Below are 18,639 nucleotides of genomic sequence, written 5' to 3'. Positions count from 1 at the left end.
AGTACCTGGCTTTGAATGGCAGCCCTGCCATAGCCTTTGTATGGCCAATACGTCCTTTAATGCAAGTAGGCCATGATCGCTAACTGTGCCCGCGCCTTCGTGACATACTTGTGTTCTTGTACGTGTGGCCTTGCGCGTATAGTCACTTTACATAGGCCAACATGGGTGCCTTCCGCGTCCATGCACAGTAAGTGAACTAACCTGTACTTTTCTTCTAGCATCAGTCAAGAGGAGCACCGACATCCCTGCATGTCCACCCTAATTAGATCGCGTTTTAGTTAAGGTAAAATTTGAAATGGTATGTGCAGTTTTTCTTTCTTGCTTGGCCGCCGTGCCATTACTATACCTGCTCTGACCTGAATCTTGATTCTTCATGGCCACTGTGTCATGACTGTACTTGGTCTTGGTGTTCATGCCAGTCTATAATTTCTAATCTGTTTTCCTACTAAGTTTTCGTGTCTGTCTTGTGTGTCTGGTCTCTGTCAGTCTGTCTTGTGTGTCTGGTCTCTGTCAGTCTGTCCTGTGTGTCTGGTATCCGTTGGATTTAGTCACTTTTTTATTTTAGTCTCAACTTAAATGGATGATTTTAAAGTTGATTAGTCTTGAGGCGTCTGAATTCTGGTACCTTATTTTGAAATGGCTTTAATTTAAAAATGTAATTTTGGTCTTGAATCTCAGTTATCATAGTTGCAACTTGGACTGTTGACAAACGTGGAAGCTGATGAATCATGTAGTAAATGCTTCAAAGTTTACTGTAGCTTGTCTGAAGTTCTAAGCGCTGTAAAAATGTAGTAATTGATTATGTTGAGTTAGACCAGGTCTTCCTTTATTCTTAACTGGTAATTGCTTTGATAAGATAACTGGTTCCTGATTTGATTATAAAGCTAAACTTTTGATTTATATGCAAGTGTAGTCACATTAGATTGTAGATGTGATTCAACCTATAGATAATGTTATGATATACACTAAATCTGGCATTTGTTGGCACACTTTTGATATCCATTTAAGTCTTAAACTTTACCCACTGCCATCAGCCTTTGTAGTCGCTAACTGAAATCAAATTCAATATTAACACTGACTTGTCTCACTCTGCCAAGTTTATTTCCCTCTAAAGGAGTTGAACCTTTTTGTGTTAATAGTATTTTTGCGCGTCATGTTGGGAGGCCTCCCAGCAGGGGATTTTCATTTTCCCCTGCAAAACTATACTTTACTCGCCTTAGGGATGCAGGACTATCCTGCATAGTTTCTTTCATAAATTAGATTGTAGGTTGCAGGATTAGAGCGCGTTTTTTTTCTTTAGGAGGACACAAACCTGGCAGAGAGACAACTCAGATTATTTAAGTGAAAGTTGCGCCAAATGTTCGAACTTTTTATCTTTCGATACGATGACTTGAAATAAAACCTTTATTCTGTGGGCTGAATTCAGACAGAAATCAGACAGAATTTGGCTTCATGTTAAAGACTGTTATGCAAGTAATTATCTTGTAGCAGGAGTGAACAGCTGCAGCTTTAATTTATTTTTCGTTATTTGATTTGTTTCTTGGATTGACTTGGTGTCTGGACCTTTGTGGTTAAGAGTGATCATGTAATCGTGTAAACACAAATGGTCTTTTGCCTCTTATTTGCGAAGCTGGCAGCTGGTTGAAATGGTAGGACTTTATGGCTTGCCCAAAGTGGGATTTTTGATAGAGCATAGGGTTAACACCTCAACATACACTAGCTATTTCAGCGAGTGTAGTCCGTTATTACCCATGAATTTCTTTCAAATTTCACAATTTAGGCGGCTTGTAGAGTCATTAAGAAGATGCTTAATCCCAATGTCTTAGTTGGTTGCATGAGAAACTGCTATCTCTTAGATGTGCTGGTGTAGTTCCTCCTCTGATTTTTGTAGACTTGCCCTAAAGTTTCTCTCCGCTTTAACTCTTGTTGAGCTATACATTAAATGATTCCTCCAACTTGTCTCCATATCAAATTTTTTTCTCCCTGCAGCCTTCCACCACCCACTGCTGCTGTTGCATCTGCTAAAGGTAGCCGTATCCTGATTCACTGCGTCTTCATGTGTTGGGTAAGAAGTGTCATTAGACTACTAACGATGTAAACACCTTTTAAATGCTTGATCTAATTTACCCAAATGGTTCATCAGTTTAGGACAGAAAATCATTGAATTTGACATTCTTGGGGTCAGTAACCTGACCTCTAAATGTTTGGGAAACCATGCAAAAGATCGCTAGCTCTCTGCATGACCCAACAGCATCGTTGTTTGAGTTATTTAATTGCTCAATTTTTAAATCAGTCAAGATTTTATGAGCTGGGTCTTCTTCACACAACAGAGAACAAGGTAAATTGAGTCGACTCCTAACATGGTAAGGCATTTCGTCTTTCCCCTTCTTCTCTGTGTGTGAGGAAATCTGTCCACGGATCCTGACTGAGTGGCATACCATGGCTGTGCAGTTTCCAAAATCAGACAAGGATCCATCTGATTTTGTGACTCGACCTGTCATGATATGCATGTATCTTCCTCTGAAACAAAGGATTGGAATGAACAGGTTTGTAGTGTAAATCACATCACTTGTAGATGGTGAAGCATTTGTTTAAATTGGGGTCAAGCATTTTCAGGTGTCTGCTTTGTCAATACTCTGGTGCCACGTCTTGCTAAACACACGAGAAGCTCTGAATTGTGAAGCTGCTGCCTCTTGCAGATGTTACAACAGCAATGGCTGTCGAAAGGCTGCAGGGAGAGAAAATGAGATCTGAGGACAGGAAAGTGGAATTGATTTCATGCTTAGCAAAATGAGGGTTTCAGCAGAGGACCTTTTTCTGGCAAGGCTACGGAATCAGAAGAAACGCTTGTCTGGGTAACTGGGAGATTTACAGTTTTTCATGCAGCCAACCAAGACATTGGGGTTAGCATCATCCCAAATGGCTGGCAAAGATTGCTTGTAACTGTCAGTGTAGGACAGGAAAGGCAGGTATAGGGTTAGGGAGGGCATTCATCGGTGAGCTCTGACTGGATGTGAGGACCTGTCACACTTGACCAGGTGAGCTACCTGAAGATTTGTCATTTGTTTACTTCTTCTTTTTTTTTCCCTTGTGACTTATCAAATTATTCCTTGTTTTGAAGAGATGAACGCTGCAGCACATTCGTGGATCAGGGGACTCCATGTTGGACACCACGACCTGGATAAGTCCCGTCCTGGATGGCTGCGGTGATGACCTAGCCTAAGATGAACCGACCCTTCTATGACGAGGACTTTGCCCAAGATGAACTGACCCTTCTACGATGAGGACTTCGCCCAAGATGAACCGACCTTTTCCACAGGATGTCTTCAGGTACGTTCTTTCAGATGGTACTCAATATGTTTAATCCATATTTACTTAATACTAAAGTGTGCTGACTCTTATTTCTTTATCTTTTTGTTAGATGTTGGACCTTGCCATACTGTACACATGCTTCAATGGCTGCTACGTCACTCTGCCCAACAGGACATGGTCACCGTGATTTTTTTTTAAATGGACTTTAACCCCCACTGACCCACAACCACACATGACAAAACACTGTAAATGTGATGCATCACCAATTGCTCAATTTTTAAATCAGTCAAGATTTCATGAGCTGGGTCTTCTTCACACAACAGAGAACAAGGTAAATTGAGTCGACTCGTAACATGGTAAGGCATTTCGTCCTTCCCCTTCTTCTCTGTGTGTGAGGAAATCTGGCCACGGATCCTGACTGAGTGGCATACCATGGCTGTGCAGTTTCCAAAATCAGACAAGGATCCATCTGATTTTGTGACTCGGCCTGTCATGATATGCATGTAATGTATCTTCCTCCGAAAACAAACGATTGGTATGGTCAGGTTTGTAGTGTAAATCACATCATTGTAGATGGTGATGGTGTATAGACACTGCTACTTTCAGCCTGTATTGTTATACATTGAAAACGTGTATTTATTGTCTTCTTTATATCAAGTAAAACCTTTGTTCTTAACTTTATGGTTGACTTGTATTTTTTCAGTGATTCTATGATGAGTGTTATTTTGACAAGTTAGTGCTTTGAACTTAAAGATGTGCAATTCTTTTAAAACTAATTGTACTGATCTGTTACTGTAGACTTTGCACCTTTGATACTGCTCCAGGTGTTTGGTTTCTCTTAACCAGAAAACTCAAACCTATATGGATTTGTACAAGATTTTAAAGGGAATATAATAAATTGGACTCTAAAGCAGGGAATGCTACAGTGGATGGTGATGCTGCAACTTGCCCCATCTCACAACTTCCTTACTTATAGCCACTAACACTAAATTTGGCTAATGCATAAAAATGTGCCACTGAACATTAGACTACTTTGCTTTAAAATGCCTTCTTTTAACTACAGATGTATTTTTACTATTTTATTTCATCTGGCTTTTCAGTTTATCTTTTAATTCGGTCTTTACCATTTTACGCTTAAAGGTTTAGTTGTCTACTATGGAAAGCACTTTGTAGAGTTGTTTTGAAAAGTGCTATTCAAATAGTTATTTGAACAGTGTTGCAGTACCATTAACACCAGCTGATGTGATGAATCACAGCCAGATAACACTCCACACAATATTCAGCAGTTAAATAAAACACCAAAGTGTGAGGCACAGATGTACAAGATGTTTCCCAAAGTAAAAATCAGACTTGGGACAACCGAGCAGTAGACGAAGAAGTCAGTGGCTTGTTGCAAGCTGCCAACACTGGTGACCCAAGATGGAGAGAGGGGCGAGTAGACGATTCTTCCAGTCTCATCATCCCCAGTGCATCATGAATTCAACAGGAAGAAGAGATGACTGACATTTTGGTTGTGCGATAGTGCTTTTGTGGAGAAGGGGGCTGATTTCTTCTTCTTTTTTTTTTCTTCTTCTTCTTCACCAGTCAAATATTTTTATCGATTCCTTGGACCAGAAAATGTTGGCCAATTTTGGTCATTGTTTCTCAAACCTGGAAATGATGTTCTCAAATGTCTTGTTTTGTCCACAAAATGAATTGGTTTTATTGATTTGTGTTGGAACAAAGAAATTAAAAAACTATGGAAGGTCCCTTGACTTGCATATCAAGCTTCGTGTAGATCGGACAATGTTAGACTTTACTTCCTGTTTCGTGCTTCTACTTACAGTGGGGAGGTAATGTTTTACGGACATGTTCAGGACGGGTCTGGGGTCTCACATATCAAGTTTCAGGTGGTTAGAGCAGCATCTAAAACTAAGTGTAATTCTGCCGTCACCAGATGGCGCAGTTTTCGAATATGAATTTTTCTTACAGGCAGCGTCAGGGCCGGACAATCATCAATCCTAGCAAATCCTAGCAGCTTTTTCTCTGATCATGACTTATGGAATTCAGCCCACAGAATAAGATTTCATTTTAATTTGTCTGGAAAAAAAAAAAAAGTTCTCAAATTTGGCAAAACCTACAATTAAATAATATATAAATGTAAAATAAATTAATATAAAATAAATAAATTAACCATGTCATCCAAACGGATAAAATGAAAGCATATCAGTGTGAATGTAGCCTCAGGAAAAAGCCTCAATAATCGTCACAAAACCACGGCTAATGGTTCAAATGCCCAGCATGCACATATCTGCGTGTTGTCTGAATCTGAATTATCCCTTTTAAATGTGCGAAGCACTGAAATATTCTGGTTATTAGTTTGTCACAGTCTTGTTCTATGTCCACAAAAGGACACTCACTTTATGGGTGTGTTATTCATGTTTTGCATATTTAAGTTTGGGTTGGGAGCTTATAAAAGTTAATTTATTTTGCAAATATGAATTTTTTGTCCACTTGGCTGTTTGTACATTCACTACACTCTGGAATAACTAAATAAAGCTCTCCTGTTTGTCAAACTTTTTTTGGACACAGATGATGAGCCCCCCCTGGTGAATTAATGAAAGCACTGCATGCTTTTGTATGACTTCTTCCCAGCAGAACTGTTTCACTTTCACATGATTGATTGTTTTTCCGATTTGCCAAACCACATTCGTGACACAAACCTATTACAATTCAATGTAAGAAGTTATATAATTAAAATGTAGATTTATGTGAAATCATATGTTAACATGTTCAGAAAAAAGTAATTTATTCACATGCAAATGTAGAAAATGTTTCATTCATGTGCGTCAATAAAATTATTCAGCTGTTATGTTGAGCCTTCAGTCACCATCAAAACTGGAAGAAAAAACATTCTTGTGAAAATCATATGCACATTTTCAAATCAATAACTTGTAAGCAACAAATACTAAGACAATGCAACGACTAACATAACTAATGCAGAATGTACGTACAGTCTTAACATAACATTTTACTCATCTGCACCAGTAAAATGATTGTTCTTCTAGTCATCCTTCCACATCAGCATTCAAAACTGGAAATCACAGCCTGACAAAAAGACAAAAGCATTTTACATAATACAGAAAAGTAAGTGGCAAACAGAAATAGTTTCATTACCAACAGTGAAAATAAAAGTCATTACCTTTAGATAATATATCAGCCTTGTTATTCAGCAGGATTTCTGCCTGCGTTTCATCCAAATTCATGTACAAGGTATCAGGTTTGTGCTGGAGAAACAGGTGAACATTTGATTTATTTGCACAGCCTTCTCACAATGTCCACAAACACACTTTAACAATGTTATTATAGTGATTAAGGATTCAGTAGGTTATTAAAGCTCACCATAAAGGCTGCAAACAGTGTGCTGCCCATGACTCTCTGCACATGCTCCTCTATGACTGGGAATGAGCGGACAAAGTACTAGGCAGAGATGACAGACAATCAGTGTGTGTGTGAGTGCATGAGTGAGTGTGTGTGTTTGTGTACGTACCTCCAAGGCCAGGCTGGCTTGCACTTGGGCATCAGTGTGTTCTCTGTTGCCCAGAGCAGACAGGAGACACTGAATCACTCCAAGAGAAAGAAGATCACGAGAAATCTCCTGATTTCCTTCAGCCAGCAACCTTAACACATAACACCATTACAATATAACATTACTGTGCTGTTCTTTGCCTATTGAAATATGACCATACCTTATAGCCTTAGCTGCAGCAGCTTGTTGGACAAACACAGGCAGGGATGCAGTCATCTCAGTCTCTGATGACACTGTATGGGTCAACAAAAAAAACTTGTTATTGTCACAAGATAAGGTTTTCCAACATAAACAAAACATGTAGGTATACTTTCCAGAAATCAAATTTTTCAAATTTTCATTACTGATCACCATGAAGATCAGAAATGACCAGACATTAGAACGACAATCAGTGTGTGATTTTTGTTGTTGATGTTATTCCACCTTTGGTCTTTGTGAACAGAACTGATATAACATTGTTTGTTTGCTGTGTCCTTCATCTGAAAATCGGCTCTGTCAAGCAATACTATCAGACCTGACAGAGGAAGTGTTTGTGTGTATACAATGACAGTGCAGTGGTGGGTGGGGGAAAACAGCCGGGGGGGTTTTGAGCAGCAACATTCACTTGTGAAACTTTTTATGGGCGCTTGTTTTCTGTCATACTCTGTGGCTTCACTTGCACAATGTTGCTGTTGCCTCCTGTGTGCAGTGTGGTTAATGTCATCGGGTGACACAAGATCTACACACTGCTGTACTGTATTGTGAAACACATAGGGAGTTGTGTTGTGTGGCTTAATTGGCATTGTGTGAACTCATTTGACAATGTTTAAATCTAACAAACATTTATGTATGATTAAAGGTTATGCTCTACAGTTTTAACTGCTTACATTTAAACAAAGAAACCTTCAAAAATGTCACCTTCTGTGATCTCCTGTGACTTTACTTCTTCTCTAGCCTGTCGGAGCAGAGCCACCAGGCCACTGAGGATTATTGGTCTCACATCAAAACACTTCAGGTCTAAGATGAGATTAATAGCTGTCAGAAAGATAAACAATGAGGGAAGAGTGTTAGGCACTGAGGTCATCATCAATCATCAATTCACCATCATTTGGTTTCTAATGTGTCCTCCTCTAACCTTCATCCTGGATGTCCAGGTGTATTGATGTGAGCATGTTCAGCAGAGGCTCTACAATGCTGTGATGAGCTGTCTTCATTTTGGACTGTGAGAGAGAAAAGCACATTAGATTATTCTATATAATATATTATTTCATGAACTTTAAGGCAAGTTTGTTTGTATAGAAATATACAATGAACTTTCAATATAGCATCCAGATGTTCTACACATTTTTATAAGACATAAATCTTTTTGGACCATCATAGGAAGGGATCACACCAGCAGAAATGCGGTCAGCTTCAGTTCAGTTTCAGCCGTGAGTTGCAGCTTTGTTTGCACTATTTGTATCTAGCTTTACCTGAACAATGCGGACAGTATGTAGGACCAGATGCTGGGCTTTAGGAGAGCTACAGGTCATGAGAGTGATGAGACTTTTGTAGATTTGGTTTTGGTATTTAGGGTTTCCGTGGGACAGGGACTCCAGCAGGGCTGAAGCTGTCTCTTGGGTTTCCTCTGTGTTCGACTTGGCCAAACACTCTGCTGTCACTTTGACACCTGTGAGAAAGAAAAGAGAGGGTAAAGCATGTTTCTTCTATAGTGCCAATCAAAGTACATTTATCCAAATATTGATTCAAATGAATATTAAATCTTACCATTGCTTTCACAGATAATCTCTTTGTAGTTGCGGCCGGCATTGGAGACAGTGAGCAGAAGACGGAGTGCTTCTGTCTTGTCCTCCTCTTTACTCTGTGTGTGGTTCAAGATATCCAGGAGACTGAGGACACCTCCGTCCTCCAGGAACTCCATCACATATTGATCACTAAACAAAAACACAACAGACAAAAATAAACAGAAAGGCAGCTCGGTATTTTACAGTTTATTATTATGTTTTATCTCACTCACTGGCCTGACGCAGACAGGAAAACCCGAATAGCTCTCAGCTGAAGTCCCAGTAATGTCCCAAACATGTATCTGAATATTACATTTAAGGCTTGTTTGCTCTCAATGGATCCTTCTTATTTTGCCAAAAGTCTTAATGTCGCTGTATATTCAATTCAATAAACCAGTTTCCCAAACTTCAGATGTTTGCAAGTCCCAAAACAATCAGCCAGATGTGCATGTTAGCAAGAATGACATAACAATGAAGTTTAAATTCAAATGTCAATATGTTGTCCCTATTTCCAATGAATAACCATTCATAAATATTCACATTCACAATGTCAATGTACAACAAGATACTTTCACAATTACAATTGTGATCATTACTAAGAGCTCCTATATAGTGTTTACAAATAAACACTATATAGACACTATATAAACATCTTCTCACTGCCAATAACAATAAACAGAATGAAATCCTCCAAAGAAAACTTAAGATTTTGACTAAATGTAACCCCACTACTGTGATCCAATGTGTATAGCCCTTAAAAATATTTAGCTTACCGAATGTACTGTAGCTATTGCTACTTTAAAATTAGATGCACTAGACCAGACAGTTCCTTTAGTGCTGCTGAGATTCATAAACACATGGATCTACTATTTTGGCAACTCTATACACAAAGAAAAGATACGTGAGTCTCATCCAGGTGGTGAGTCGAGCCAGAAAGAGACTGGACACCTGCGCGAACTCGCACTCGAGCTCATAAAAACTTTTCCCTTGATTCTGACACAGGAACGTATTCAACATGCGTCCGCGGGCTGCTCTGTCCCCACGGTCCCATTCCCGAAGAAAACTTAGCACTTTTCCGATGTTCGCTGCTTCTCCCTGCGCTGACATTTGCCACAACTAATTTTAGCTAATTCCGATTTTTTTTTTTTATGATTTACTTAGTCAAAATGTCCTGGCTTGCTTCTCTCCATTAGTTTACTGAGAGCGAGTATAGTCGCTTAGCAACAGCACTCAACAACAAAATCTTCTCCTGTCTGTCTGTCTTGTTTAAACTGCAGGCACATAGACCTCAGCATGTTGTCTCCGGATTTAGACTTTTCGATACGTGAATGTATGCATTTATTTATTTATTTACATGTGTTCTCTATATTTCCCAGTGAGTTGCTCAACTTGCTCCTAGTGGAGAAAAAACAGACCGCCATATTTGTATACCTCATCCTTTTGCAGTATATATCCGCGCAGGGAGCGAAACGACTCTCGTTGCCATGGAAACGCACAAAGCTAACGTGTAGCACACACAACAAGCCGTGAGTCGCTTTAGTCCATGTCACCACTGTTGTTGGTCCGGTACGGCCATTGCTAAAACAGCGTCTTTCTGAATGTCTACGTCGGATTCACTGAATGTACGTACCCGCCATGGTCATTTCAATTGAAGAGGTTTCTTCGTCCCTGGTGCGGGAATACCTGAGTCGAAAGGTTAGTAAGCTAACATAAAGCTATGTGGCTAACAGGCTGTAGCCTATGTGGCCCAAGCTGCTAACACTGTTAGCATTAGCATTCTGCTAATGCTGGAGTTTATGTCGGCGTTGTATTTATTTATCTGAGTTCTGTCTGCTTGTGTGTCATCACATACACACTAAACTACATTAAACGAGTGCCCTAACTCTGTCAGCAGAGTATTCGTGTAACATTGCTCCTCCTGTTGCTCTTCATGTGCAGGGACTGAGGAAGACTATCGCCTGTATGGATGAAGAGCATCCGCGCACAGAGTCCAGTATAAACAACAGATCACATCTGCGGCAAATTCTCAACATGGAGAGCCTGTATAGAGACAATAAGGTACATTAAGGATCTAATCTTCAAATAACTGTAAATACAGTGTATGCTCTTAACTTACACTAAAAGTCATCAGAGAAAAACAACCCCAATTTGATTCACATTACAAGTTATTTGTCTTTATATCATGTAAACACTATTATACAATAATACCCTCATATCTATGTAACATATCACCATTAAATAATAACTGTAATAAGTCATGCATTACTAGATGGCTGATCCACTACAGGTTCCTATGATTTTTCTCTGAACTTTTCCTATGCTGCTCCCTGTTCATGGACTTAACTTCAGAACACATTAAAGCTTAATAATGAACAGACTTAGTGATTCCAACTGCACCATTGGGCCCCTCCATACTTTACTTTGGGAATGGATTTAGCAAGTTACATTCTATATTTTTATACTCTAAGCAGACAAGAATTTCCCCATTGACATTTCCACTTTCAATTGCACAAGCATTTTAGGCACATGATGCCAAACGTAACGAAAACCAATGCTGTGTTTCACTGTGATTTTTCTATTAAATCAGAAAATGTCAACTTCAAAGAGGATTTCACCTCAAGGAGTTCTGCTGTGCAAGTGAAGAACAAAGAAAGCTTAAATGTCTGTTTTTGCAGGTCCAGAGCTCTCCCCTGAAAACATTACTGGAGATCATTGTGAAGCATCACATAGCCGGCCATAATCGTGACAACATCACCAGCAGTGAAAGTGCTGCAGCTCTCGGCTTGGTCGCTTCTCCTGCAGTAACACAGACGGTGATAAAACACACTAACAAGGAGGATAGCACCGTTCCCTTTTTTACGAGCGAACACATTCAACTCAGGTATTTTACGAGCAGCGTCTTTCATAATCTTGCCGTTTCAACTTTGTTTGAACTACACAGGATTTTGTTTTGCTCACAGGTCTGATGTAGAAGAAACTCGCTCCTCCCAACCTTCATATACCTCACTATTGTCTGAAAATTACTGTCTGGCCAGTAATAACCAAACCCCACAAAGGTTGTGTGATTCAGGAGACCACAAAGGGCAGCCACTTTCAGCTCCTGTCAACAACAAGAGTGTTATAAGAGGAGAATCCGAAAAAAATACTGAGAGCACCCAAAGGAGCAAAATGAATCGCATTAGACGTGGCATGATGGCTGGACCAATAGCAAGTGTACCTCAGGTACTGGTCTTGTGAGGCAATTCTTCAAAACATATTATATATTATTTGTCATATTCCTGTCCCTAACTGGTGTTTTTCCAAATAGGAATCAAACAAAAAAAGGTTGAGTCGAAGGGGAGAAGCACCCCAGCTGCTGCTCAGAAAACAAGATGAACTCAGGCCATCTAGGGACGGACTTTTCTCGACTGACTCACATTCCATAAGCTCAGAGAGCGGCCTGACTGAAGCTGGCTCAGCTAAACACTCAGGATGGAGACGGGAATTGCTAAGTCCCACCGAGGGAATGCAGAGTGAAAACAGCTTTGAAAAAGTGGCGCAAGTCTCACTGAATACAACAAAGTAAATAGCTTTAAGATGTTACACTTCACTTTCATTGGTCACGTTTTTTTTTGTTAAACATGTTTTTCTATCGTTGCCAGACTTTGTTCATGAATTGATGTATAGTTTTCTTTGCTTAGAGTAAAAAACAGGACCAATCTGACTGACTTGGATGTGTCTGTGATGGTTTTAGGTAAGTTCTCTATATGTGGTTATGCAAAAACATAGAAAAAGGGACTTGACCCCTGCTCTTTCATTAGTCAAAGTAGATGTTATGTGACTGTATTTCCAGACGACATTGATGATGATGATGATGACGAGCTGCAAGGTCTCCCGAGAGTGTCCTTTCAGAGAGCCATCACAGGGCAGAGCTATGCTAGCCGCCCGATGGATCAACACACTGCCATGGTTGGTGATTTACAGCACGATTTGTTTTTAGAAATGCTTAGGACAGTTTTTGCAGTTGCCTTGAATTTTCTTTGTGTGTTCTGTTTTTTTTTCCCCCCAGGAATTGAAAATACTTCTTCTTGGTTCCAGTCAAAATTGTTTCAGTGTAGAGTGGAGAAATCAAGGCTTCACATTTTCAGAAACACATGACCTGAGATATGGAATTGTGCAGAAAAAGGTTGTGTCAAATGTTTCATCTTGCAGAAATGCTCTAATCCAGTGCACTCATTTTCATATTACTTATTGAATTGTGCTTTGTATTTACATATTTGTCTTCTGCATATTTATTTTCAAAGGGTGGACCTTGTGGAGTGCTGGCATCCATCCAAGCCTTTGTTCTAAAGAAAATGCTCTTTGAGAACACTGAAAGCAGTAATGCAAGCCTTCAGTAGGTTATTCTATACTGTTGACCTCTGTTTGCACTAATGCAATCACTTGACAGCCACTCATTCACATCAAGGAATGCTTAGTCACTGTTAACCACTGATCCTTGAATAGCTATATTATCAACCTGCTTTTCTCAGGAGTTTAACACCTTCCAGCAGTGCCAGAAGAAAGTGTCTTGTTTTAGCTTTGGCTGAAATCCTGTGGAGGGCTGGCAAGGAAAAGCGAGCCACAGTCGCAGTGTAAGATCTTTCTTTTAATCCTCTTCATGAAGACGTTGGCCAGTACACAGAATCTCATGACCAGTTAAGTGCATGTAAATACCCAGCTTAGATTTTAAGGTTTGGGAAAGTTCAGTATGTCACTGTAGATTGAGCCAGCAAGCTCTGCTGACACCTGATGTTGTCAGACCCAGTCATCTCAGAAATAAATCTGCTGTTTAAGATGGAGAGATTATGGCGAGTTTAACTTTTTTTTTGTTATTTCCATTTCCATTTTTTTTAAAACAGAAGTTCTGGAAGAAGTCATTTCAGCCCACCAGGACGCTACAAATCAGAAGGAGTGCTTGAAAAGGTAATAAATTGTGGCCTCAATGACACCTGGGAAATGTGTGTATTGTTGTGATGTTGGTGTCAAATCCACCAACATCACTTGCTCAGTATTTCTGCAGGATGCAGTTGCAATTGTTTCACCACTATTAGTTTGGAGTGTCATTCATTCATTGTCTACCGCTTTATCCTCCATGAGGGTCACGGGGCTGCTGGTGCCAATCCCAGCTGACATAGAGTGAAAGGCAGGGTAAACCCTGGACAGGTGACCAGTCTACCGCTGGGCCAAAATATAGAGACCAACAATCATTCACTGAAACCTATGGGTCATTTAGAGTTTCCAATTTATTTGGACATGTGGCAGGAAACCCGAGAACCTGGAGAACATGCACACTCCACACAGAAATGCCCGCGGGATCCGAACCAGCAACCTTCTTGCTGAGAGACAGCAGTGTGAGCCATGTGCTACACTGTGTGGCCTTTTTCGGAATGACATTGTGTCTAAAATATTTTGTAGGAATTTATCAAGCAAAATCAAATTACACATTTGGAATTATCTTTGGTTGTTGCCTGGGGAAACAGCAATGTAATCATTTTAACCACAGTTTTATTTCATTTTTCTTAGATAACATTAGTCTCTGTGGATAGTGTCGAGGACCTGAAGTTGCATTTAGAGCAGCACATTGAGCAGGTGAGAGACTCATGTCATTCTGATGCACATTTTACTTTTGACACGTCTGTTCAAACAAGTGCCAACGTTTCAGCTCTAATCCACTCTGTTTTTCCACAGTTTGAGACGGGAGAGTTAGGATGCATTCTACTGACAATATCTGCCGTTTTGTCTCGATCTATTGACAAGTATGAGGATTTTCCTAAGCACGTTAATTATATGCTGCTATAGGCCCAAAACATCCAAATGTGTTTTATCTTTTTTTCTGAAGAGTAAGAGAGGATATGGACGTGCCCACTACCACACTCATTGGAGCCCATGGTTACTGCACTCAGGTTTGATGCAAATCAAATTGTTTGTGTGTCTTCATCATGCTGAAAGTGTAAAAATCATTGATTTTCCTTTAGTCCTCCAAGTCTTCTGCTTTCAAAGTCCAAATATCAGTTTAAGGCAGTGCTGAATCATCTTTCAACCTGAGGATCAAGTGTTTGATTCTCACCTCCACTAGTGTGCATGCCAGTGTGTCCCTATGTGTGAGAGATGAATGTGTTGTATGTGATTGTAGTGAAAACTGTAGTGTAATGCAGCTTTGAGTGGATCAAGACTAGAAAAACCTTATATACGCTAAATACAGACAATTTACCATTTTAATCAACAGCTGCAAACCACGTGCTGTGATCATACATCACGACTAGATTGCTGATGGCACAACAACAACAGCAGCAGACTATCTCACTTTATCTCACATTATTTTCATCAGTACAATACTGGTATTACTCTATACACATTGCGTGTTTATGTTTGTATTCACCAGGAGCTGGTCAACCTGTTGCTCTGTGGCAGAGCAGTTTCCAATGTCTTTGACAATGACATGGAGTTAGACTCGGGCAACGGAAACATTACTCTCCTCAAGGGAATCAAAAGTCGGTGTGATGTTGGTCTGCTGTCCCTGTTTGAACACTATAACATCTGTAAGGTGAGAGACTGGTCACCCTGTTACTGACAGATCTGATACAGAAGTTAAAACGTGAGACTTATCAATGTTTTCAATGTGCTTAATATGATACTTAACACACTAATATACTGTTTTCCTATGTTTGGTTCTATTTAATTGTGTTTATCGAAGGTAGGAGCGTACATGAAGTCTCCCCACTACCCTATATGGGTGGTGTGCAGTGAAAGCCACTTCAGTGTGCTGTTTGGCCTGCAGAGGGAGCTGTTGACTAATCTGGAAAGATCTTTGGAGTTTGACCTCTACTACTATGATGGACTGGCCAATCAACAGGAAGAGATCCGGCTCACTGTGTGTATGTAGTGTTATTGCACATATTCTTACCTTTTTAATTCTGTGTTTTTTGTTCATCAACACCACTGAACAAACACGCCGCTGCATGTTGGTCTGGTGTAACGTTGTGTGATGATGTAGTGAATTTTCACGCCATTCTGAATTCTTAGGATCATTCCCTTGTTAATATCAGTTTAGTGTGTAGTTATTTTAACACAAATTCTAATGGATGACTCTAAACCACTTTTTCGTGACTGATACCAATATGACAGCCATTTACTGAAACACATGTAGTAAGTCTGACACAGTCTTGTTTTCTTTAAGCTTAAAATAAATCCAGACATTCTGACAGTGATCGTGCATGTTTCCTATTACAGCCTTAATTGGGAAAGCATTTATGTGATATTTGGGTTTGGATCGTGCCAGATCTCTTTCCCTTTTTCTTATATCTGATCCAGGGATTTTGACCAGTTTCAAACCAGTACAAATATTGGCTCATCCCTTATAATGGGCACAGGTGACACTGATCCCATCAGCCATCATTAAATTGATTATTAGACAAAAATGGCTGCTGTGCAAAGGGCCCATTGTAAGAATGTCTATACTGATTGTTATTCAAATGTTTGCATTGGCAGCTGTTGGCAAATCGACCATGAGCCACCAGGACCTCAGCACTGATCTCACTCCTCCACTGGAGCACTGCATCCAAACAAGGTACCACACATACTGTACATACATGCACGTCCACATACACAATGATTTTTGCAGATCCTGACAGCATCCATAACATGTTTTGACAGTATTCAATTAGTTGGAATTCCACGCATTATCTGCACAATAACATGATGGATTTCCTTCCATCATTCTCAATCATAAATGGATTGGTGACTGTAATATCATCGGTTCTTCAAATGAACCACAGATGTTCCCTTGAAGTCAAGCATGGCCTGATTACAAACTGGCTCTGCAAAGCCAGTTTTGGGCCCCAACTCAAAAATTCAAACCAATTACATAAAAAGTGAAACCATATCAAATTCACTGTGACATTGTTAAAAAAAAAAAAAACTGCCCAAGGGTTAGGAATAGAACGGAACTTTCCATGTCACCTGTTTGTCTGAGGCACACAATTCTAATATTTTTTTGTTTATTTGTTTTTTTTCCAGGTGGCCGTGTGCATTTGTCAGCTGGAATGACACAGAGCCTATTCTCTGACTGATCGCATGGTTTGATGTTGTTGTAAATATGTTATCATTTAGAGTTTAGATATTTATGTTTAGTATAGTTTAGTATATATATGTATATATATATATATATATATATATACAGTATATATATATATATATATATATATATATATATATATATATATATATATATATATATATATATATATATATATATATATATATATATATATAGTAAAGCTCCAGTGATCTGAATTGATTCATGCATTAGAAGAAAATTAGGCCTTGGGTAATCAACTCATGTCAAACCTGGATTTAAATAATCTCCCAACATAAAGTTGTACACATTAACACGCTGTGATATACAGTATGAATCAGAAAATAAAAAGTGCAGAGCTTTAGGGTTTGTTGAGGAAGATTTGCCAGTGAGCTCTGAAGCTGCACAGAGAAAGTACCAGAGTTTGTACAAAATAATATTTACTTTTCTCACATCAGCACAGATAATAAAATATCTGTAGTTTTGTGTCACTGTTTTGCATCTCCACATCATTGCGTCATTATTAGTATTGTTATTCAGAAATGATTGGCGTAAAATATAAATGCTGCTATAGTTAACTATTTATTAGGTACAGTTAGATAAAACTACAGTGAGTAGTCTTTGACACTGAACCTTTCCTCACTGATATGAAATATGACTAACCTAATCTAATTTTCTGGAAGTACAATTAATCTAAAATAAATAAATCCAGCTTGTAGAGAAATGTTGTTGAATGTCGGCGAGGTACTTGTTAGTATCAGTTCCGTTCTGTAAACAAATTCTAAGCATGAATTAATGGATGAAAATACAACGAAGCACTGCAAAATATTTTCCCTCGCAATGGAATTTGCATCCGAGGGCCCCCTTTTTTGTTAACAGAAGATTTATGCAGTTATTTTTGCAAATGAAGAAAACAAACTCGAAGCTAATTGGGGAATTAATTCTTACTTGAAATTTCAGGAAGAGGGGAAGCAAAAAGAGCAGTGAGATGCCTCGGGGTGAAATGGTGCCTTCAGACGTCAGAGCTCACGCAGTGTGGGGCACGCAGAGTGGGTGGCAGGCAGACCTGTGCCAATACCTCCAGCACATGGGATCAAAGACACCGCAGCTGGCGCACAGACAATGCTGCAACTCACCACCATCAAACTGTCTCCTGCAAAGTTAACCAGAGTCCATGTCATATATTAGAACCAGGGGTGTCAGGGGTCAACGCTGACATCCGAACCATATTTGCAACAGCAAACAATGAAACAGTAGAAGCTTCTTCCTCTTAATTAAATCTGCCTCTCATATCGATGGCCATTTTGGCGTGGTAGAGATGAACGGTGCGAATTCAATCACCCTCCAAATGTCAAATAAGTAATGCAGCCTTTGTTCTCTGAATGTATATTATCGGTGACTCATGTAGAGGTTCAAGCACTGTAAGATCCATGAATTAATCATGAGACTCGGTGAATCAATGAGCCCTCTACAACAGTTTTACGGCACATCAATGCTACTGCGATCACTATAAATAAGGTGGTTTGCGTGAAAGAGGCCCTTGGCTCCAAGAAATTGGATTAAAGTGTTTACTTTTGCCAAACACATTTTCCCGTGGATGGGAGATGTATGTCATGTTTAGGTTTTAGTAGTTATTATCTACCCTTAACAGTTGGTGCATGGGTAAACCACATGATAAATATGTGTATGATATGAAGTATCATTATAATCCATTGACTTGGTGAGCTGGCATCAACTCTTTGCTGCGTGACTGGCGTTAGTGTCACTTCTAATCATAGCCTCCTCTATCATAAAAAGTAAATCTGTGATTCTTCCTCTTACTCTGTCTGTTTCAAAAGAACAGCGGCCAGTCTGTAGTTGGAGCATTAAGGTGTTTCTGAGCTTTAGAACGATGCAGCCCA

The 18,639-nt window shown here is 39.5% G+C and overlaps 2 protein-coding genes and 1 long non-coding RNA gene across 6 annotated transcripts; 2 read left to right on the top strand and 1 right to left on the bottom strand.

The window, feature by feature from the left end:
* The first annotated feature begins 2,922 nt into the window (after positions 1 to 2,922).
* Positions 2,923 to 3,490, top strand: LOC122768730. Its single transcript, XR_006360348.1, has 3 exons — positions 2,923 to 3,038; positions 3,122 to 3,330; positions 3,422 to 3,490. It is a non-coding gene; the product is annotated as an uncharacterized LOC122768730 (long non-coding RNA).
* Positions 3,491 to 6,083: 2,593 nt separating this feature from the next.
* Positions 6,084 to 9,985, bottom strand: LOC122768677 (armadillo-like helical domain containing protein 1). Of its 2 annotated transcripts, none has more exons than XR_006360343.1 (12): positions 9,545 to 9,985; positions 8,877 to 8,945; positions 8,627 to 8,793; positions 8,332 to 8,528; positions 7,995 to 8,079; positions 7,778 to 7,894; positions 7,041 to 7,113; positions 6,842 to 6,971; positions 6,694 to 6,771; positions 6,494 to 6,578; positions 6,306 to 6,399; positions 6,084 to 6,189 (listed from the first exon to the last, which is right to left on the bottom strand). XR_006360343.1 is itself a non-coding variant. In XM_044024839.1 (12 exons), the coding sequence occupies exons 1-11, from the start codon at positions 9,748 to 9,750 to the stop codon at positions 6,380 to 6,382; spliced, it is 1,227 nt and encodes a 408-aa protein (XP_043880774.1). In that variant the 5' UTR covers positions 9,751 to 9,985; the 3' UTR covers positions 6,084 to 6,189; positions 6,337 to 6,379. The 2 variants fall into 2 exon arrangements, 1 of the variants encoding a protein (XP_043880774.1); XM_044024839.1 differs by having other exon boundaries at positions 6,337 to 6,399.
* Positions 9,986 to 10,142: 157 nt separating this feature from the next.
* On the top strand, positions 10,143 to 16,780 carry mindy4 (MINDY lysine 48 deubiquitinase 4). Of its 3 annotated transcripts, XM_044024837.1 has the most exons (18): positions 10,147 to 10,338; positions 10,582 to 10,701; positions 11,319 to 11,524; positions 11,604 to 11,865; positions 11,951 to 12,204; positions 12,324 to 12,376; positions 12,476 to 12,591; positions 12,692 to 12,808; positions 12,927 to 13,018; positions 13,155 to 13,256; positions 13,524 to 13,587; positions 14,188 to 14,253; positions 14,353 to 14,420; positions 14,504 to 14,567; positions 15,047 to 15,208; positions 15,359 to 15,539; positions 16,153 to 16,231; positions 16,681 to 16,780. In XM_044024837.1, the coding sequence occupies exons 1-18, from the start codon at positions 10,264 to 10,266 to the stop codon at positions 16,727 to 16,729; spliced, it is 2,130 nt and encodes a 709-aa protein (XP_043880772.1). In that variant the 5' UTR covers positions 10,147 to 10,263; the 3' UTR covers positions 16,730 to 16,780. The 3 variants fall into 3 exon arrangements, with proteins under 3 accessions (XP_043880773.1, XP_043880771.1, XP_043880772.1); XM_044024836.1 differs by having other exon boundaries at positions 10,145 to 10,338; positions 14,188 to 14,420; XM_044024838.1 differs by lacking the exons at positions 16,153 to 16,231; positions 16,681 to 16,780 and having other exon boundaries at positions 10,143 to 10,338; positions 15,363 to 15,448.
* The last annotated feature ends 1,859 nt before the right edge of the window (positions 16,781 to 18,639 follow it).

This window comes from Solea senegalensis, linkage group LG4 (assembly GCF_019176455.1).
Source record: "Solea senegalensis isolate Sse05_10M linkage group LG4, IFAPA_SoseM_1, whole genome shotgun sequence".
NCBI lineage: Eukaryota > Metazoa > Chordata > Actinopteri > Pleuronectiformes > Soleidae > Solea > Solea senegalensis.
This window is presented reverse-complemented; position numbering and strand designations above follow the sequence as displayed.